Genomic DNA, 14,153 nt, shown 5'->3' with positions numbered 1-14,153 from the left:
CCACTATGGCACAGGCTGTGTGAATCCCAACTGGAGTTCGGCACCTAACTCCCTTTCCCAGGTCTGACCCAACCCCTCCTCAGCATCTGCTAGAGCTAGAAGCTAACTCCCCCCCCCCCCCCACTCAGTGTGCTGGCTTTTGTAGGCCCCCTACCAATCTCTTACCTCTCCAACAGGAGCTATTATCCCCGTACCTGAGGAAGCTCAGGTAAATACAGTGGTGTGGGGGCCCACCAGCGCCTGACCCTGGCAGACGGAATCCAACTCAAAGACCAGTATCTGCCCACCACTGGTCTGAAGCAAGTTGCCAGTGATAGAAAAGCAAATTAGGTATTTACCTTACCTAAGTGTCCCTGTACAAACCCCACACACGTGTGTGATCCTGGCAACCCTAGGACCTGCTTCTCATCCGACTAACGAGAGATCGGTTATGTTATGCTGCGTTTCACAGATGGGGAAACTGAGGTAAATAGAGCGGAAGGGACTTGCCCACGGTCATCTAGAAGCTGGGGCAAAGCCAGGAACCTTATCCACGACTTTTGGGTACCAGCTGGTGCCTTGTCTACACACACCAGCCTGCTACTAAGCAATCCCGGTATGACCCAAGCAGTGCTGCAGCTCAAACTAGTAGATCCTAGCAGAGATTGCAGGAAGCAATAAATAATCAATAAAAACAATACATCGTGTCCCTGCTGTTGGCTCCCCCTCGTGTGCAGCCCCCTCACAGACACCTCAGGGTGAGGGGTGTGGCCCCTTCCCAAGGGCCGGGCTCGCTGTGACTGCGGGTCTGTGCAGCGCCGAGCACAACGGGGCTGCGGACTTGGGTTCGGTTTCTCGGGGACACCTCGCTGGTGACTCGTGGGAGCCGCACGAGCCGCTCGCTGGGGACTATGAGGCCGGGGCCGCATCTCTGGGCACTAAAGAGCGAACGAACTGGCCCCTGCTTTGCATGCCGCGCGCGCTATGCAAAGGAGGGGTTTGTTTCCCCTCCAGCACAGACTATTTCTTGTCCCGCGGCTCCTCCCAACGCCCAGCCCGTGTCGCTCCCTCTGGGTCTTGGTGCCTGTGTCTGTCCGGCTGCCCAGCGGGGAGATGAAATTCCTGCTCCCGTCTCTCCTGCTCTGTGCCCTGGCGGCAGGTAGGTGCCTCGGCGCGAGCTGTCTCTGCCCCGCGGAGCCCGCCGCGCCCCGCACTCTGGCTGAGGTTTCTCCTGGCTCTTTGCAGGTGGCCGCTCCCAGGTGACACTGCGGCAGCCCGGAGCCGCCGAGGTGAAGCCTTCGCAGACCCTGAGCCTCACCTGCTCCGTGTCCGGATTCTCTCTGACTGAGTACGGGTATTCAGTGAGCTGGATCCGACAGCCCCCGGGGAAAGGCCTGGAGTGGCTGTGTCTGGTGTTCTGGGATGATGACAAGCGCTACTCGGAGTCCCTGAAAAGCCGCTTGAGCATCTCCCGGGACACGTCCAAGGGCGAGGTGTATTTGGAAATGAGAGGCCTGGAAGCAGGAGACAGCGGCACCTATTACTGCGCCAGGAGACACAGTGACACAGAGCCCAGCAGGGACTCGCACAAAAAGGGGAAGCGGATTCCGAGCAGCGCGGGATGAGGCCAGATCGGCTCAGAGCAAAGAGATTTCTCCAGTCAACCTCCTGGTCAAAAGAAAGAAAGAAAAAATCATTTTCCACCAGGGCGTCTCTGTCTCCAAGTCCTGAGCGGATCAGAGCAGCCGGACCACATAGGAACAGACCATTCGGAGCTGGACTAGAGCCCGTGTGGAACAGGCTTTGTAGTTAGTCACTAGAGGGCAGTATTGTCACACAACTGAGGCGGCCGCAGTCGCTGGCCACAGGGCGCTGTGATGCTGATAGCGAATATCTTAGGTACCTTCCCGCAGTGGGTCTGGCCCACGAAAGCTTATCACCTAATAAACCATCTTATTAGTCTTTGCAGTGCTACATAGTCCTGTCTCTTCTCCCCGCAGGATTTGAGAACCGGGGCTATGAAACGCGCAATTTTGAGTTTTTCGTCTGCTCGTAGGTCTCTCGTCATCACTTTCATCTGTAAAGTGTAAAATTAAATGAATTACCCCTTTCCCTCCCCCCGCAAATGTGTCTGAAAGCAGCTACAGCGGAAATACATCCCTGGTGCATCTTCCCAACAGGTGACTCGAGAGGAAGACAGGGCGAGTTGGCAATGTTCCTGCTGGTTATTCATAAATGTATCCCTTTGCATCAGTAGGTGTCACATCACTTTGCCGACATGCCCAGTCCTACAAAAGGGGAAACTGAGGAGCACAGAAATGACTTGCCAGAGTTCACTCGGGGCAGCCAGACTCTTCAGACCCAGGGCCGGCTCTAGGCACCAGCAAAGCAAGTATGTGCTTGGGGCTGCACATTTCAAGGGGTGGCATTCTAGCTGAGAGCCGCCCGCTGAGTGGGGACGTTCACTCGGCACAGCCCCCTGCAGCCCAGAACTCCTGAGCTTAAGCGACCCGCCAGCCTCAGCCTCCCGGGCGTTGGGATCACAGGCACCTGCCATGGCGCCCGGCTGGCTACCAACGGCTCCAAGCTGCACCTTGAACTCACTGTCCGATGGAACCGAGCGCAGGCGCCATGTGATATCGGCATCTCCCTTGGCATTGCCCTTGGAACACGGGCCATGGGGGGGAGGGGAGAGGGTTGGGCCCAGCCCTGAGAATGGGGCGCTGGGAGGTATCAACACAAACCGGGTCTGGCTCGGCCCCAGCTAGTCCCAGGGGCTCCCCGCTCTCAGTGCGCCCCGCCCAGAGCTCTGACCTGCTCCATTTCTGATCCAGGTCCCTTCTCCCCGGCCCTAAAACATCCCAGCAGTGACCGTGTCGAGGCCGAACGGGGCCCAGCAGGGTCCCCCCGAACTGCGGACGCCTCCAGCCTCAGCCTCCAGCAGCGCTGGGAAAAGAAGCGCCAGACTGTGTGTGTGCGGCTGGGGCAAGTCCCCTCCCCCCAGTGCGCCCAGTTTGACCGATGGGAATGGAGCCCCCGAAACACCCGGGGTCCTATATGGAGGGACAAAGGATCCCCCGCCCCTTGGATCATGTGCGGGGAGCGGCATTAGCGCAGCTCCCTGGCGCCCGCTCTAGCCAGCGCCTCAGACCGCAGAGCTTGAAGCTGGAGCCTTGAGAAGGCAAAACCCACCCGGCACAGTGGCGGGTGCGTGTGATCCCAGCGCCCAGAGCGGCTTAGACCAGCAAGTCGCTTGAGTGTAGGAGTTCTGGGCTGCAGGGGGCTGTGCCGAATGGGTGTCTGCACTAAAGCGGCATCAACATGGGGGGAGCCCGGGGTCCTCAGGTTGCCTAAGGAGGGGCGAACCGGCCGAGGTCTGGAACTGAGCAGGTCGAAGCTCCCCTGCCGCTCAGTAGTGGGATAGCCCCTGTGGCGCAGCCTGGGGGAGACCCGGCCTCTTGTTATGCCGCCCTCCGCAGAACCCATCTGGGGAACGGAGCATCCACACGGAGGGGTCCGGAATAGGGAGGGGGGGCAAACACGCAGGAGTCAGAGATCTTCAAAGCGCGATCGGACCCCAGATGCCAAATGTCCGGGCTGGGCACAGAGGGGCTCGCAGCGCTGCTTCCCGGAGTCTCGAAGCGAGCTGCAGGGCTCGCAACTCACGTGTCTCTCTCCGAACCTGCAGCCCATCTAGTGTGCGGGGCCCTGCTCCCCTCTCAGGATCTCTGGGGAATGGGCGCCCCCGCTGCTCCAGTCCGGATCCCAGCTGTGCGTTTGGCTCCATTCTCCTCCCCCAAGGCTCTGCAGTGGGGGGCGGCATAAAAAGAGGCCGGGTCTCCCCAGCCTGCGCTGCAGGCGCTGCTCACAGGCGCTATCCCACTACTGAGCGGCACCGGAGCTTTGACCTGCTCCGTTCCCGACCTGGGCCGGTTCGCCCCTCCTTCCGCAACCTGGGGACCCCGGGCTCCCCAGGGACCCTCCCTCCTCCCCCCCCCCCCCCAATGCCGCACTTAGCGCAGACATCCGCTCGGGGCAGCCTACTGCACAGACTCGCACCCAAGCCCGTGTGGAGCCCGGAGGCCTTGGACAGAGCGAAGCGTTTCAGCGCGCGGGAGGCTACTCGGGTCCTGGGGGCAGGGAACAAGGCGCCACCAGGGCAATAGCGGGGAACGGGGTCGGTGACACGCGCCCCAAGGGTCCCACCTGGCGATCCGCTCCGGAGCCACAGAGCCGGGTGTCCCTGTCCCGCTGCCCTCAGTGCAGGGCCGGCTCTAAGCACCAGGAAAGCCCCCAGTCCCACTCCGCTCATGCGTCTCTCGCAAAAAAGGGAGGGGCGGCCAAAAAATGTTGCTTGGGTGGCAAAAAACCTAGAGCCGGTCTGGGACCGGACCCAGCGCTATTGGCTGCCCAGCTGTTCTCAGACTCTCCTGGACAGGCTGGTGCAGCCTTTCACCCGCAGGCGGCTCCCAGGCCCGCTGCCCTTATCGCTTCTCCACAGCGGCTGTGTCCCCGGGACTCCCTCTCCCTTCCCTTGGCTTCCTCAGCTCCCGGCCCCGCAGCGCTTCCCGCCAGCCGGACACTGCACTTTCCAGGCCAGGTCCTGTGGATTTGAGCCCCCAGGCCGTTTCCTAAGGGACCCCCAGGAGAAAGGGAATTTCCTTCAGGCAGTGGCCCCACAGTCTGGGAATGGGGGTATCGGTCCGGGCACGGCCGTTATTCTTTGAGCTCTTGGTGCACAAGGAAAGTTAAAAGCCACCTGCCCGGACAGGGCTGGACACCTCGGTGTGACTTAGTGGGGGGTACCTTACTGGTTGCTATGCTGAGCAGTGGGTTGTGAGTGACCGCTGCTGGCTGCAGCACGGCCCAGCAGGGCAGGGGATGAGTCATTATGCAAGGGGGCTTCAAAACTGTCTAACCAGTTATCTCTGAGCGAGCGTAACAACGGGAAGAAGGGGAGTGGAGCCCTGGCTGGGGGCAGGGCTGGAAGTGTTGTAGTTAGGTTTCTGGCTGGTATCATGGAGGAAGCAGCCTAGGCAACGGGCTGGGATTTAGGGGCCCAGACTCACCCATCTCAACGGGGGCTGAGGCATCCTAGGTCTGCCCTGGAACCAGATTACATCTGCTCTATCCTGGAGAAGCAATAAACTCCCTCTATTCTACTGGCTGGTGGAGTCTGTCCGTGCCATTTCGGGGGTGCAGGAGACGGGGGACCCCCAACGCGCCGTCACACTCTGCTGCCGGGTTAACAGCCTGATGCTCTGCCTGCTGCCCTAGTTAGTGACCTTAGAAAAGGTTTCAGGCTACTGCTAGGAGAGCGAAATGGTTCCACCCGCACACACGGGACAGAGCCACAAGGGGGCAGCAAAGTGTCACGTGGGAGCACGACGCGTTTCTTCCCGCAGACTGACCCTGGGCACAGGCTCCGGGAATTCCCGCCCCAGCGCCCAGGGCTGGATTGTCCCAGGGAGGGTCCGACCGCTCCGCCCCCTTCCCCGCCAGCACAAGGGCAGCGCCCAGGGCCCCTCGGAGGGTGGCTTTCGCAGCGCTCGGGCCCGTTTCACCCGGGCGGGGAGAGCCCTCGGTTCTGGTCTGTCAGTTTCCTTCCTATCGCCTGTTACATTCTGAGTTCACAATAGGAGGAATCTTCCTGCTGAGTCCCCCAGTTAACTCCGAGCTCAGACCCATGTCCACGTGCTTCAGTGTCTGCCGGGATCGGGACCCGAATTTCATTCGTGTGTTTAGTGCCCGCGGGACCGCGCCCCGCTCAGTTCTCCCGGCGGCTATTTGTACAGGCGGGTGACGCTGAGGTTCAGGCAAGTGACGTAGCGGTGCCCACATGCAAATGAAGAAGGAAACTGAGTGATAAAGGCGAACAAGCGGCCCTCCCTGAACAGCTGCCGGCAGAGGAAGGGTCGCTGCTTCCCCGTCACGGGTCTAAGAGTGAACATGCTCCGTCTGATCCTCTTTTCCTTGTTGGCAGCTGTCTCGGGTAGGTGGATGAACGCACAGCTGGTCTAGGGGAGGGAAGATGGTTTTAAAGCTAAACCAAAGCGGCTGCGGTTCAGGATTGTAAAATCTCTGGCTCTGAACAAATCAGGGAGGTTGGGATTTTGAAGCTGTCACGAGGAATTTAATACCCACATTCATCATTTTTCAATGCGAAAGTGTCTAAAAACTCAAAGACAGCTCTGGAAAACCTCAGCATGTGTCCATGCCTCAGTTTCTCCTTTGAAAACGGAGGACAACTGCCTACTACACAGGAGGGTGGTGCGGATACATTTCTTTTTACACACAATCAGATCTGCTTCTGCCGTGAGGAGGGCAACAGAGGGACTTGGATAAATCTGGAAAGGTGGGAACAGAAGGGAATTAATTGTGCTTTTGTTATTAAAAGGTGCCAGCTCCCAGGTCCAGCCGACCCAGTCTGGAGCAGAAATCAAGAAGCCCGGAGAGTCCGTGAAGCTGACATGTAAAACCTCCGGCTACACTTTTACCGACTATTGGATCCACTGGGTCCGGCAGGCTCCCGGGAAGGGCCTGGAGTGGGTGGGATATATCGATCCTAGCAGCGGTAGCACTGGCTACGCTTCGGCCTTCCAGGGGCGATTCACCATCACCAGGGATAACTCCATGACCATGTCCTGGCTGCAGCTGGGCAGCCTGCGAGCCGATGACACCGCCACGTATTACTGCGCTCCGGGCACAGTGACACAAACCAGCTCTCCATCCCTTCACAAACCCCAGTGAGAGAACCCAGGCGTCCTGCCAACCCTGGCGTCTTTAAAAGCAGCGAGTCGTCCTATGGCACCAGTCCCGAGAGAGATCCACAGTCCGGGGCAATTTCTCCCCAAATCTCATCGGCCCCCAACTCACTTTGGCCTCCTGGGAATTAGATGTTTTTGGCTGCAGCGCTAAGTCAATTTTCGAAACATGAATTAGGCTTCTGGGAGAGTCACCTGTGACAGCAGAAAAACACTCACCAGGAAATGTCTAGATGGGAGGCTTTTTTTGGGGGGGGGGTGCCAAATATCTCCCGTTGAAGCTGGTCCTCAGGAAATAAATGAATACTCAGTAGGGCTGAAAGAGGAGGAGGTGTCTGCGCCTCCTGTCACCGTTCACTTGACAGGGGAAGGTGCGTCTCAAATCCCTGCTCCCACACCAGGCTGAGGAGGGATGATCCTGGCTCTATCATTTCCTAGACAAGTGCTCCAACCACTAGGCTAACGGCTATGGGAACTTGTGGCGTAGCGGGGGTGCTGTCTGCTCTGTGACCCGGGGTCCCCCTGCGCCATGATGGGAGATTCCCACTGACTCTCCCAAATGTGTATTAACCCAGACACCCAGGCTCAGCCTCCCAGGGAGAGACAAAGGAAGGAAGGGGGAGACCAACATCTGGCTGGGGGGCAGGGCTGGAAGAGAAGTTTTTAGTTTCTGTCTGGAATCATGGAGGAAGCAGGCTAGGCAAGGGGGCTGGGATTTAGGGGTCGAGTCTCCCCCATCTCAAGGGGGGCTGAGGCATCCAGGCCTGGCTCTGTAACCAGATTACATCAGTGCTGTGCTGTATGCTCCCTTGAGATGGGGGAGTCTGGGCCCCTAAATTCCAGCCCCTTCCCCTAGACTGTCTCCTCCATGCTCCCATCCAGAAACTAACCAACTCACTTCCAGCCCTGACGCCCCCTCCCCAGCCAGGGCTCCACTCCCCTTCTTCCCACTGTTCCTCTCCCTGGGGAAGAACTTGTCAGACAGGTTTGAAGCCCCCTTGCATAATGACTCATCCCCTGCCCTGCTGGGCCGTGCTGCAGCCAGCAGCCAGTGGAGGTCACTCCCAACCCACTGCCCAGAATAGCAACCAGCAAGGTACCCCCCACTACGTCACACCCTGTTCCCACGGCCCGGCTCTTGTTGCAGATGGGACACTTTCACTGATGTAAAACCTGGTTTATGAGACTCGTTCCCACGTGGCTCCTGCGCTCTCCTTCCCCCGCAAGGACCCGCTCCCAGATTCCTTGGCCTGGGAGGGGAGGCGCCCCGTGGCCTGAGCTCTGCGCTCATTGGTGACAGCGGCTCCTTCTGCCCCTCAGCTCTGTGCCAATCCCGTGGGTCGGAGGGTGCCGGGAAGGAAACGCGCAGGTACAGTCAGTGCATGGGCACTTATCAGAGGGCTACAATCAGGCTGAATATGCTGGGTACTGTGTACCTACAGACCTTGGGCGTCCAGGGACATAACACTTCGCAGCCACATTTCTAACACAATTGTGACAGCGAGCGGCAGTTTTCACCCACCCGCCAGCCTGATACCCAGAGAGAGTTTGTCACCCACAACTTCCCGGTTCTAGCAGAAAATCGGTGTCTGGGAGCCTGATCCCAAAGACTGGGACGTTAGCGGGTGTCTTGCCTTGACTCTGGTATTTACTGGTTCGGGTACCATTGTCCCGGGGAAGCGCGCTCGCCCCCCCCCCCGTCCCCGCCACAGACTGGGCGCTGGAGCGTCCCCTCGATGTGCACACGTGGGCAGCCTGGCCAGGCAGAGCGAGAGATTTAAACAGGCGCCTCTTTCCCCGCGTGCAGGGCCCGCCCGTGGTGAGACACGCTCGCGCGCTCTGCTTTACACTCGGCCTTAGGGGGCAGCATCGGCCAGGCCCGTTCCCATTCCTGCGCGGTGGGATCCTGAGGATGCGGGGATCGATGGGAGCAATGAGTTGACCTCATGTCCCTGAGGAGCATCCCGGGGTCCGAGGGAGCGTGACCCCCCCTTCTCCCTGGCCTTGGGGAGCCTTTGGCAGGGGAACAGGGCGCATGAGACTCTCTGTCACCCAGGGGGAGCTAAAGCGGGATTGCTCGCAATGGGGGTTAGGATACTTTGCACTGAGCTGGTGCCTGATGCGGAGGAGGGGGGAGGGGGGAGGGGGGAGTGTCATTGAAGGCGGGGGGAGGGGGGAGTTTGGGGCTGTATCTTATCGCGTGGGAGCCGCTTTCTGTCTCCTTCCTGCCTCTCCTCCTCCCCCACCCGGCTCTGCCTCGCCCTGCGCACCAGCCCCTCCCGGAGAGATTCCAATGGCCCCGCCCTCTCCTAGAAACGTGGCTTGGGGACCGCTGCAATGGCCTGCGGAGCTGAGTGACGTCATAAAGGTTTGAGAGGCGGGGCCTGATATCTCCAGGGTGACTCTGGAATTGCGGGAAGGGAGAATTCGCTCCTTGTAACCTCTGCAGAGGTGGCCAATGGGAGCGGAAGGGGCTGGGCAGAGAGTCCGGCCGCCGAGTGAACTCCGGCAAGTCACTGAGCCTCAGGTTCCCTTTCTGTAGGACGCGGCATGTTGACGCTTCGCCCACTCGGGGAAGCGCTGTGAGTTACTGGTGTGAGCGGTACGTTTATGAATAAATAACAGCGACGCTGGCGACTCGCGTTGCTCCTCTGCTGACCCACCTGTAGGGAAGATGCGCCAGGGATGTGTTTCCTCTGTTAGCACGGATGGGAAGACCAGGGACTATGCAGACTCCCTGAAAGGCCGAGTCACCATCTCCAAGGACAATTCCAGCAACCTGCTGTACCTACAACTCACCGGCCTGAAGCTCGAGGACATCCCCGCTATTACTTCAAAATGCTACAGGAGTAACCTGCGGGTAACACACATGGCCACGCTCTGAGGGGCCAGAGCTAGTTACAGCGCCACACACAATGGCCGAGATTCCCACCCTGTAGAAATACGCACAATTCCACCGGCTCGGACTAAACTGCCCTGGTTTGTGCCTGTGACGGCGCGTTGGGGGTCCCCCGTCTCCTGAACCCCGAAATGACACGAACAGACTTCACCAGCCAGTAGAATACAGGTGGTTTATTGCTTCTCCACGATACAGCACAGCATAGATGTAATCTAGTTACAGGAACTGGGGGCTAAGAGGCCTCAGTGCCCCCCTTGAGATAGGGGAGTCCCAGCCCCCCTCCCCAGCTCCTTCTTCCCTGCTTTCCAGCCAGGAACTAACTCCACCTCTTCAAGCCCTGCCCCCAGCCAGGGCAGCATTCCACCTTCCTTTGTTTCTCCCCATGGAGGGTTGGTTCAACCAGTATGGAGTCACCTTTGCATAGTGAGGTTTTCCCTGCTGGATCTTGCTCCAGACAGAAGAGGTCACCACAGCCCAGCAAGTACCCCCACTACGTCACAGAGGGTCTGGCTGCTGCCCACGGGGACAAGATCCTGGCCCCGTGACCGGTCATTCTCCTCTAGCCAGGCAATCAGCTGGGTCTTGGTTGCTTTCCGCACAGGCAAGCCCCTCTCTCTGCACAGCCCCACCAGCTCTGCCTTCAAGAGTCGGGCGTAGGCCATCTGCCCGCTGGTCCCCCTGGTGCAGACTCACCAGTCTAGTGCTGCAGTGTGACGTAGTGGGGGTACTTGCTGGGCTGTGGTGACCCCTGCTGTCTGGAGCAAGACCCAGCAGGGAAAACCTCACTAGGCAGAGGTAATGCCAAACTTGTTGAACCAGTGGCCAGACACCCCCCATGGAGAGGAACAAAGGAAGGTGGATGCTGCCCTGGCTGGGGGGCAGGGCTGGAAGAGGGTTAGTTAGTTGCTGGCTGGAAGGCAGAGAAGAAGGAGCTGGGGAGGGGGCTGGGACTCCCCTATCTCAAGGGGGGCATTGAGACCTCTTAGCCCCCAGTTCCTGTAACCAGATTACATCTGTGCTGCGCTGTGCTGGAGGAGCAATAAACCACCCTCAATTCCACTGGCTGGTGCAGTCTGTTTGTGCCATTTCGGGGTGCAGGAGACGGGGAACCCCCAACGCGCCGTCACACTGGTGTTAGAAGTGGGATGCACTGCACCCCGTGGATGAAGCTCCCAGCGGCAAGCGACAAGGCGCAGTAGAAGCAAGAGCCCTGGAGCCAGGCGTGCTGGAGACAGAGCGAAGCGGTTCCTGGGAATCGTGGGGCGCTGCAGCACTAGACTGGTGAGTCTGCACCGAGGGGCCCAGCGGGCAGATGGCCTACGCCCGACTCTTGAAGGCAGAGCTGGTGGGGCTGTGCAGAGAGAGGGGCTTGCCTGTGCGGAAAGCAACCAAGGCCCAGCTGATTACCCAGCTGGAAGAGAATGACCAGCCACAGGGCCAGGATCTTGTCCCCAGAGGAAGCAGCCAGACCCCCCCTGAGAGTGTGTCAGGCTCAGAGAGGGGGAGGAGCGCTGGAACCCACCGGAGAGATGAGACAGCGTCTCCCGGGAGGCCTGCAAGCCGTAGCCCATCTAGGGCAGGGGCCAGCCCAGCGGAGCTGCGGCGGCTGGAGATCCAGCTGCGGATGAAGGAATTGGAAGTACAGGACCGAGAGAGGGACCGCCAGGACCGAGAGAAGGAGCGCCAAGACCGAGAGAGGCAGCGACAGCATGAGCTGGCCATGGCAGAGCGGAGAACTGGCGGGGCCCCGGCTGCGCCAAGTGCGGATGGGCCCCAGGGTCCCAGGACTGCCAGATGCTTGGAGAGGCCCGTGGTGGCCCAATTGAAGGACGTGGGCGACATAGACGGGTTCCTCAGCTCCTTTGAGAGGGCCTGTGGACTGCAACGGGTCCCCCCAGCTGACTGGCTGCAGGAGCTCATCCCTGCACTGAACCAGGAGGCGGCCGGAGTGCTCAGTCAGCTGGAGGACCTACAGCCAGGGGATTACAACCGAGTCAAGGAGGCCCTGCTGCACAAGTTCGGGCTGACCCCCGAGATGTACAGGAAGAAGTTCCGGGGGGTACAGAAAGGGCCACGGGAGACCTATGTGGACCTGGCCGCCCGCCTGGCGTAATACTGCCGCAAGTGGGTGTCTGGAGTCGGAGCCCAGACCGCAGAGGAGCTGCTCAAGCTGGTCACGATGGAGCAGTTCTATGAAGTGTGCCCACCCAAACTGAGGCTGTGGCTCAAGGACCGGAGACCAGGGAACCCCCAGGAGGCCGGGAGACTGGCGGATGAGTTCACGGAGAGCCGGTCCGGGTGTGAACGGGAGTCCCGGAAAGAAAGGGAATCGCGCAGAGACCGGATCTCGGCTGAGCGACGGAGGGAGTCAACTACGAGGCGAGGCCGTCTGCGCCCCAGAGAACCAGCCAGGGCCTGGACAGAGACAGCCCAAAGCCTAACTTGCCATCGCTGTGGGCAAAAAGGCCACAAGAGGGCTCAGTGCACCAGGTCCCAGGACCGGGGACTTTCCAGGGTTAACTGGCTGGGGCGGGAGGAAGGGCAGGCTGCCCCAGAGGCAGGGGCTGGCAGGCAAACCTCAGCTCAGAGAGAGGGGAAGGATGCTCAGTGCACTGCCCCTGGGAGGTCTGATTCTCAGGAGGCGGATTTCTCCGTGTACCGGGTGGGGGCAGGACGGCCCCTGCGGAGCGAGTGCCTCATACCCCTGGAGGTGGATGGTAGGAAGGTGACGGGCTTCTGGGACACGGGGGCGGAGGTGACTCTGGCCCGATCCGACATAGTGACCCCAGAGCGGATACTACCCCACGCGCAGCTGACCCTGAAGGGCATAGACGGGTCCCCGTTTAAGGTGCCTGTAGCCAGGGTGCATCTGAAATGGGGGGCCAAGGAGGGCCTCAAGGAAGTGGGGGTGCACCCGCACTTGCCCACCGAGGTGCTGATCGGGAATGACCTAGAGGAGTGGCCCCATGAATCCCAGTGGGCTCTAGTCACTACCCGGAGCCAGAGCCAGCGGGGGGCTGACCACGTGGGTCCAGGGAAGGACTCCTGGCAGCGTCCTCAGGGTCCCCTCCCAGTGGACATGGGGTTCAGCCAGGCTGGGACTCCGGACCTAGGCAAAGGTGGGGAGCAGGTCCCGATCCCTGCCTCAGCAGCTGAATTCCAGGCTGAGGTGCAGGCAGACCCCTCCTTGCAGAGGCTGAGGGACCAGGCTGGCCTCCGTGCAGCTCAGCCCCGGGGGAGAGGTGGCCAGGAGAGATTCCTGCAGGAGCGTGGACTCCTGTTCCGTGAATGGCTTCCCCCCAGGAAGGCGAGGGCATGGGGGGTCCAGCGGCAGCTGGTCGTCCCCCAAAAGTATCGCCTCAAGCTGCTGTATTTGGCCCACGATGTCCCCGTTGGGGGCCACCGGGGGATCCGGAGCACCCGGCTGAGGCTGCTCCAGCACTTCTATTGGCCGGGAATCTTTACAGCCGTGCAGCGGTACTGCCGGTCCTGTGACTCCTGCCAGAGGGGCGGGAAGGCCCAAGACAGGAGGAAAGCGGCTTGGGGGTCTCTACCCCAGATAGACCCTCTGGGCTTGCTGAGAGAGTTATGGGAGGGGAAGACCTCCCTGGATGGAGCATCGGGGATGGAAGCCGCCCTGGCTGTCCAGAGAAGGCTCACTGAGCTCAAGGCCCCGGCCCGAGAGACCCTGGCCAGGGATCAAGGCCAGTGGAAGGGTGGGTGTGACCCCCGAGGACAGGCCTGTGCCAGTCGCCCTGGAGCGGGGCGGCGAGTGGACAGAGGGAAGCCAGCTCATGTGGGGCCTTGCCACGGCCGGCCTGAGTCAAGGGGAGCACCCATGTCCCCAGGGCGGGTTCCCACGCAGAGGACCCGAACTTCCCTAGGTCACGAGTGGAGTGACCTTGCTCAGTTCGCTCTCGGAGGGGGGAGAACTGTGACGTAGTGGGGGTACTTGCTGGGCTGTGGTGACCCCTGCTGTTTGGAGCAAGACCCAGCAGGGAAAACCTCACTAGGCAGAGGTAATGCCAAACTTGTTGAACCAGTGGCCAGACACCCCCCATGGAGAGGAACAAAGGAAGGTGGATGCTGCCCTGGCTGGGGGGCAGGGCTGGAAGAGGGTTAGTTAGTTGCTGGCTGGAAGGCAGAGAAGAAGGAGCTGGGGAGGGGGCTGGGACTCCCCTATCTCAAGGGGGGCATTGAGACCTCTTAGCCCCCAGTTCCTGTAACCAGATTACATCTGTGCTGCGCTGTGCTGGAGGAGCAATAAACCACCCTCAATTCCACTGGCTGGTGCAGTCTGTTTGTGCCATTTCGGGGTGCAGGAGACGGGGAACCCCCAACGCGCCGTCACATGCAGCATCCCACAATTCTCAGGAACCGCTTCGTTCTGTCTCCAGCATGCCTGGCTCCACGGCTCTTGCTTCTACTGTGCCTTGTAACTCTCCGCTGAAGCTCCATCCACCAGGTGCAGTGCATCCCACTCCTGACACCAGTATGGCAGCACATCGGGG

General features: G+C 60.3%; 2 pseudogenes and 1 gene segment (V, D, J or C); 2 read left to right on the top strand and 1 right to left on the bottom strand.

Moving 5' to 3' along the window:
• Positions 1-1,026: 1,026 nt before the first annotated feature.
• Positions 1,027-1,737, top strand: LOC149521123 (immunoglobulin heavy variable 2-70-like). The segment is given in 2 exon segments: positions 1,027-1,138; positions 1,225-1,737. Coding segments are annotated over 2 exon segments (426 nt in total).
• Positions 1,738-3,171: 1,434 nt separating this feature from the next.
• Positions 3,172-3,444, top strand: LOC149521122 (signal recognition particle RNA; annotated as a pseudogene).
• Positions 3,445-3,826: 382 nt separating this feature from the next.
• Positions 3,827-4,031, bottom strand: LOC149521121 (signal recognition particle RNA; annotated as a pseudogene).
• Between the last annotated feature and the right edge of the window lie 10,122 nt (positions 4,032-14,153).

This window comes from Pelodiscus sinensis, chromosome 30 (genome assembly GCF_052426305.1).
Source record: "Pelodiscus sinensis isolate ZL-2025 chromosome 30, ASM5242630v1, whole genome shotgun sequence".
Taxonomy (NCBI): Eukaryota; Metazoa; Chordata; order Testudines; family Trionychidae; genus Pelodiscus; species Pelodiscus sinensis.
This window is presented reverse-complemented; position numbering and strand designations above follow the sequence as displayed.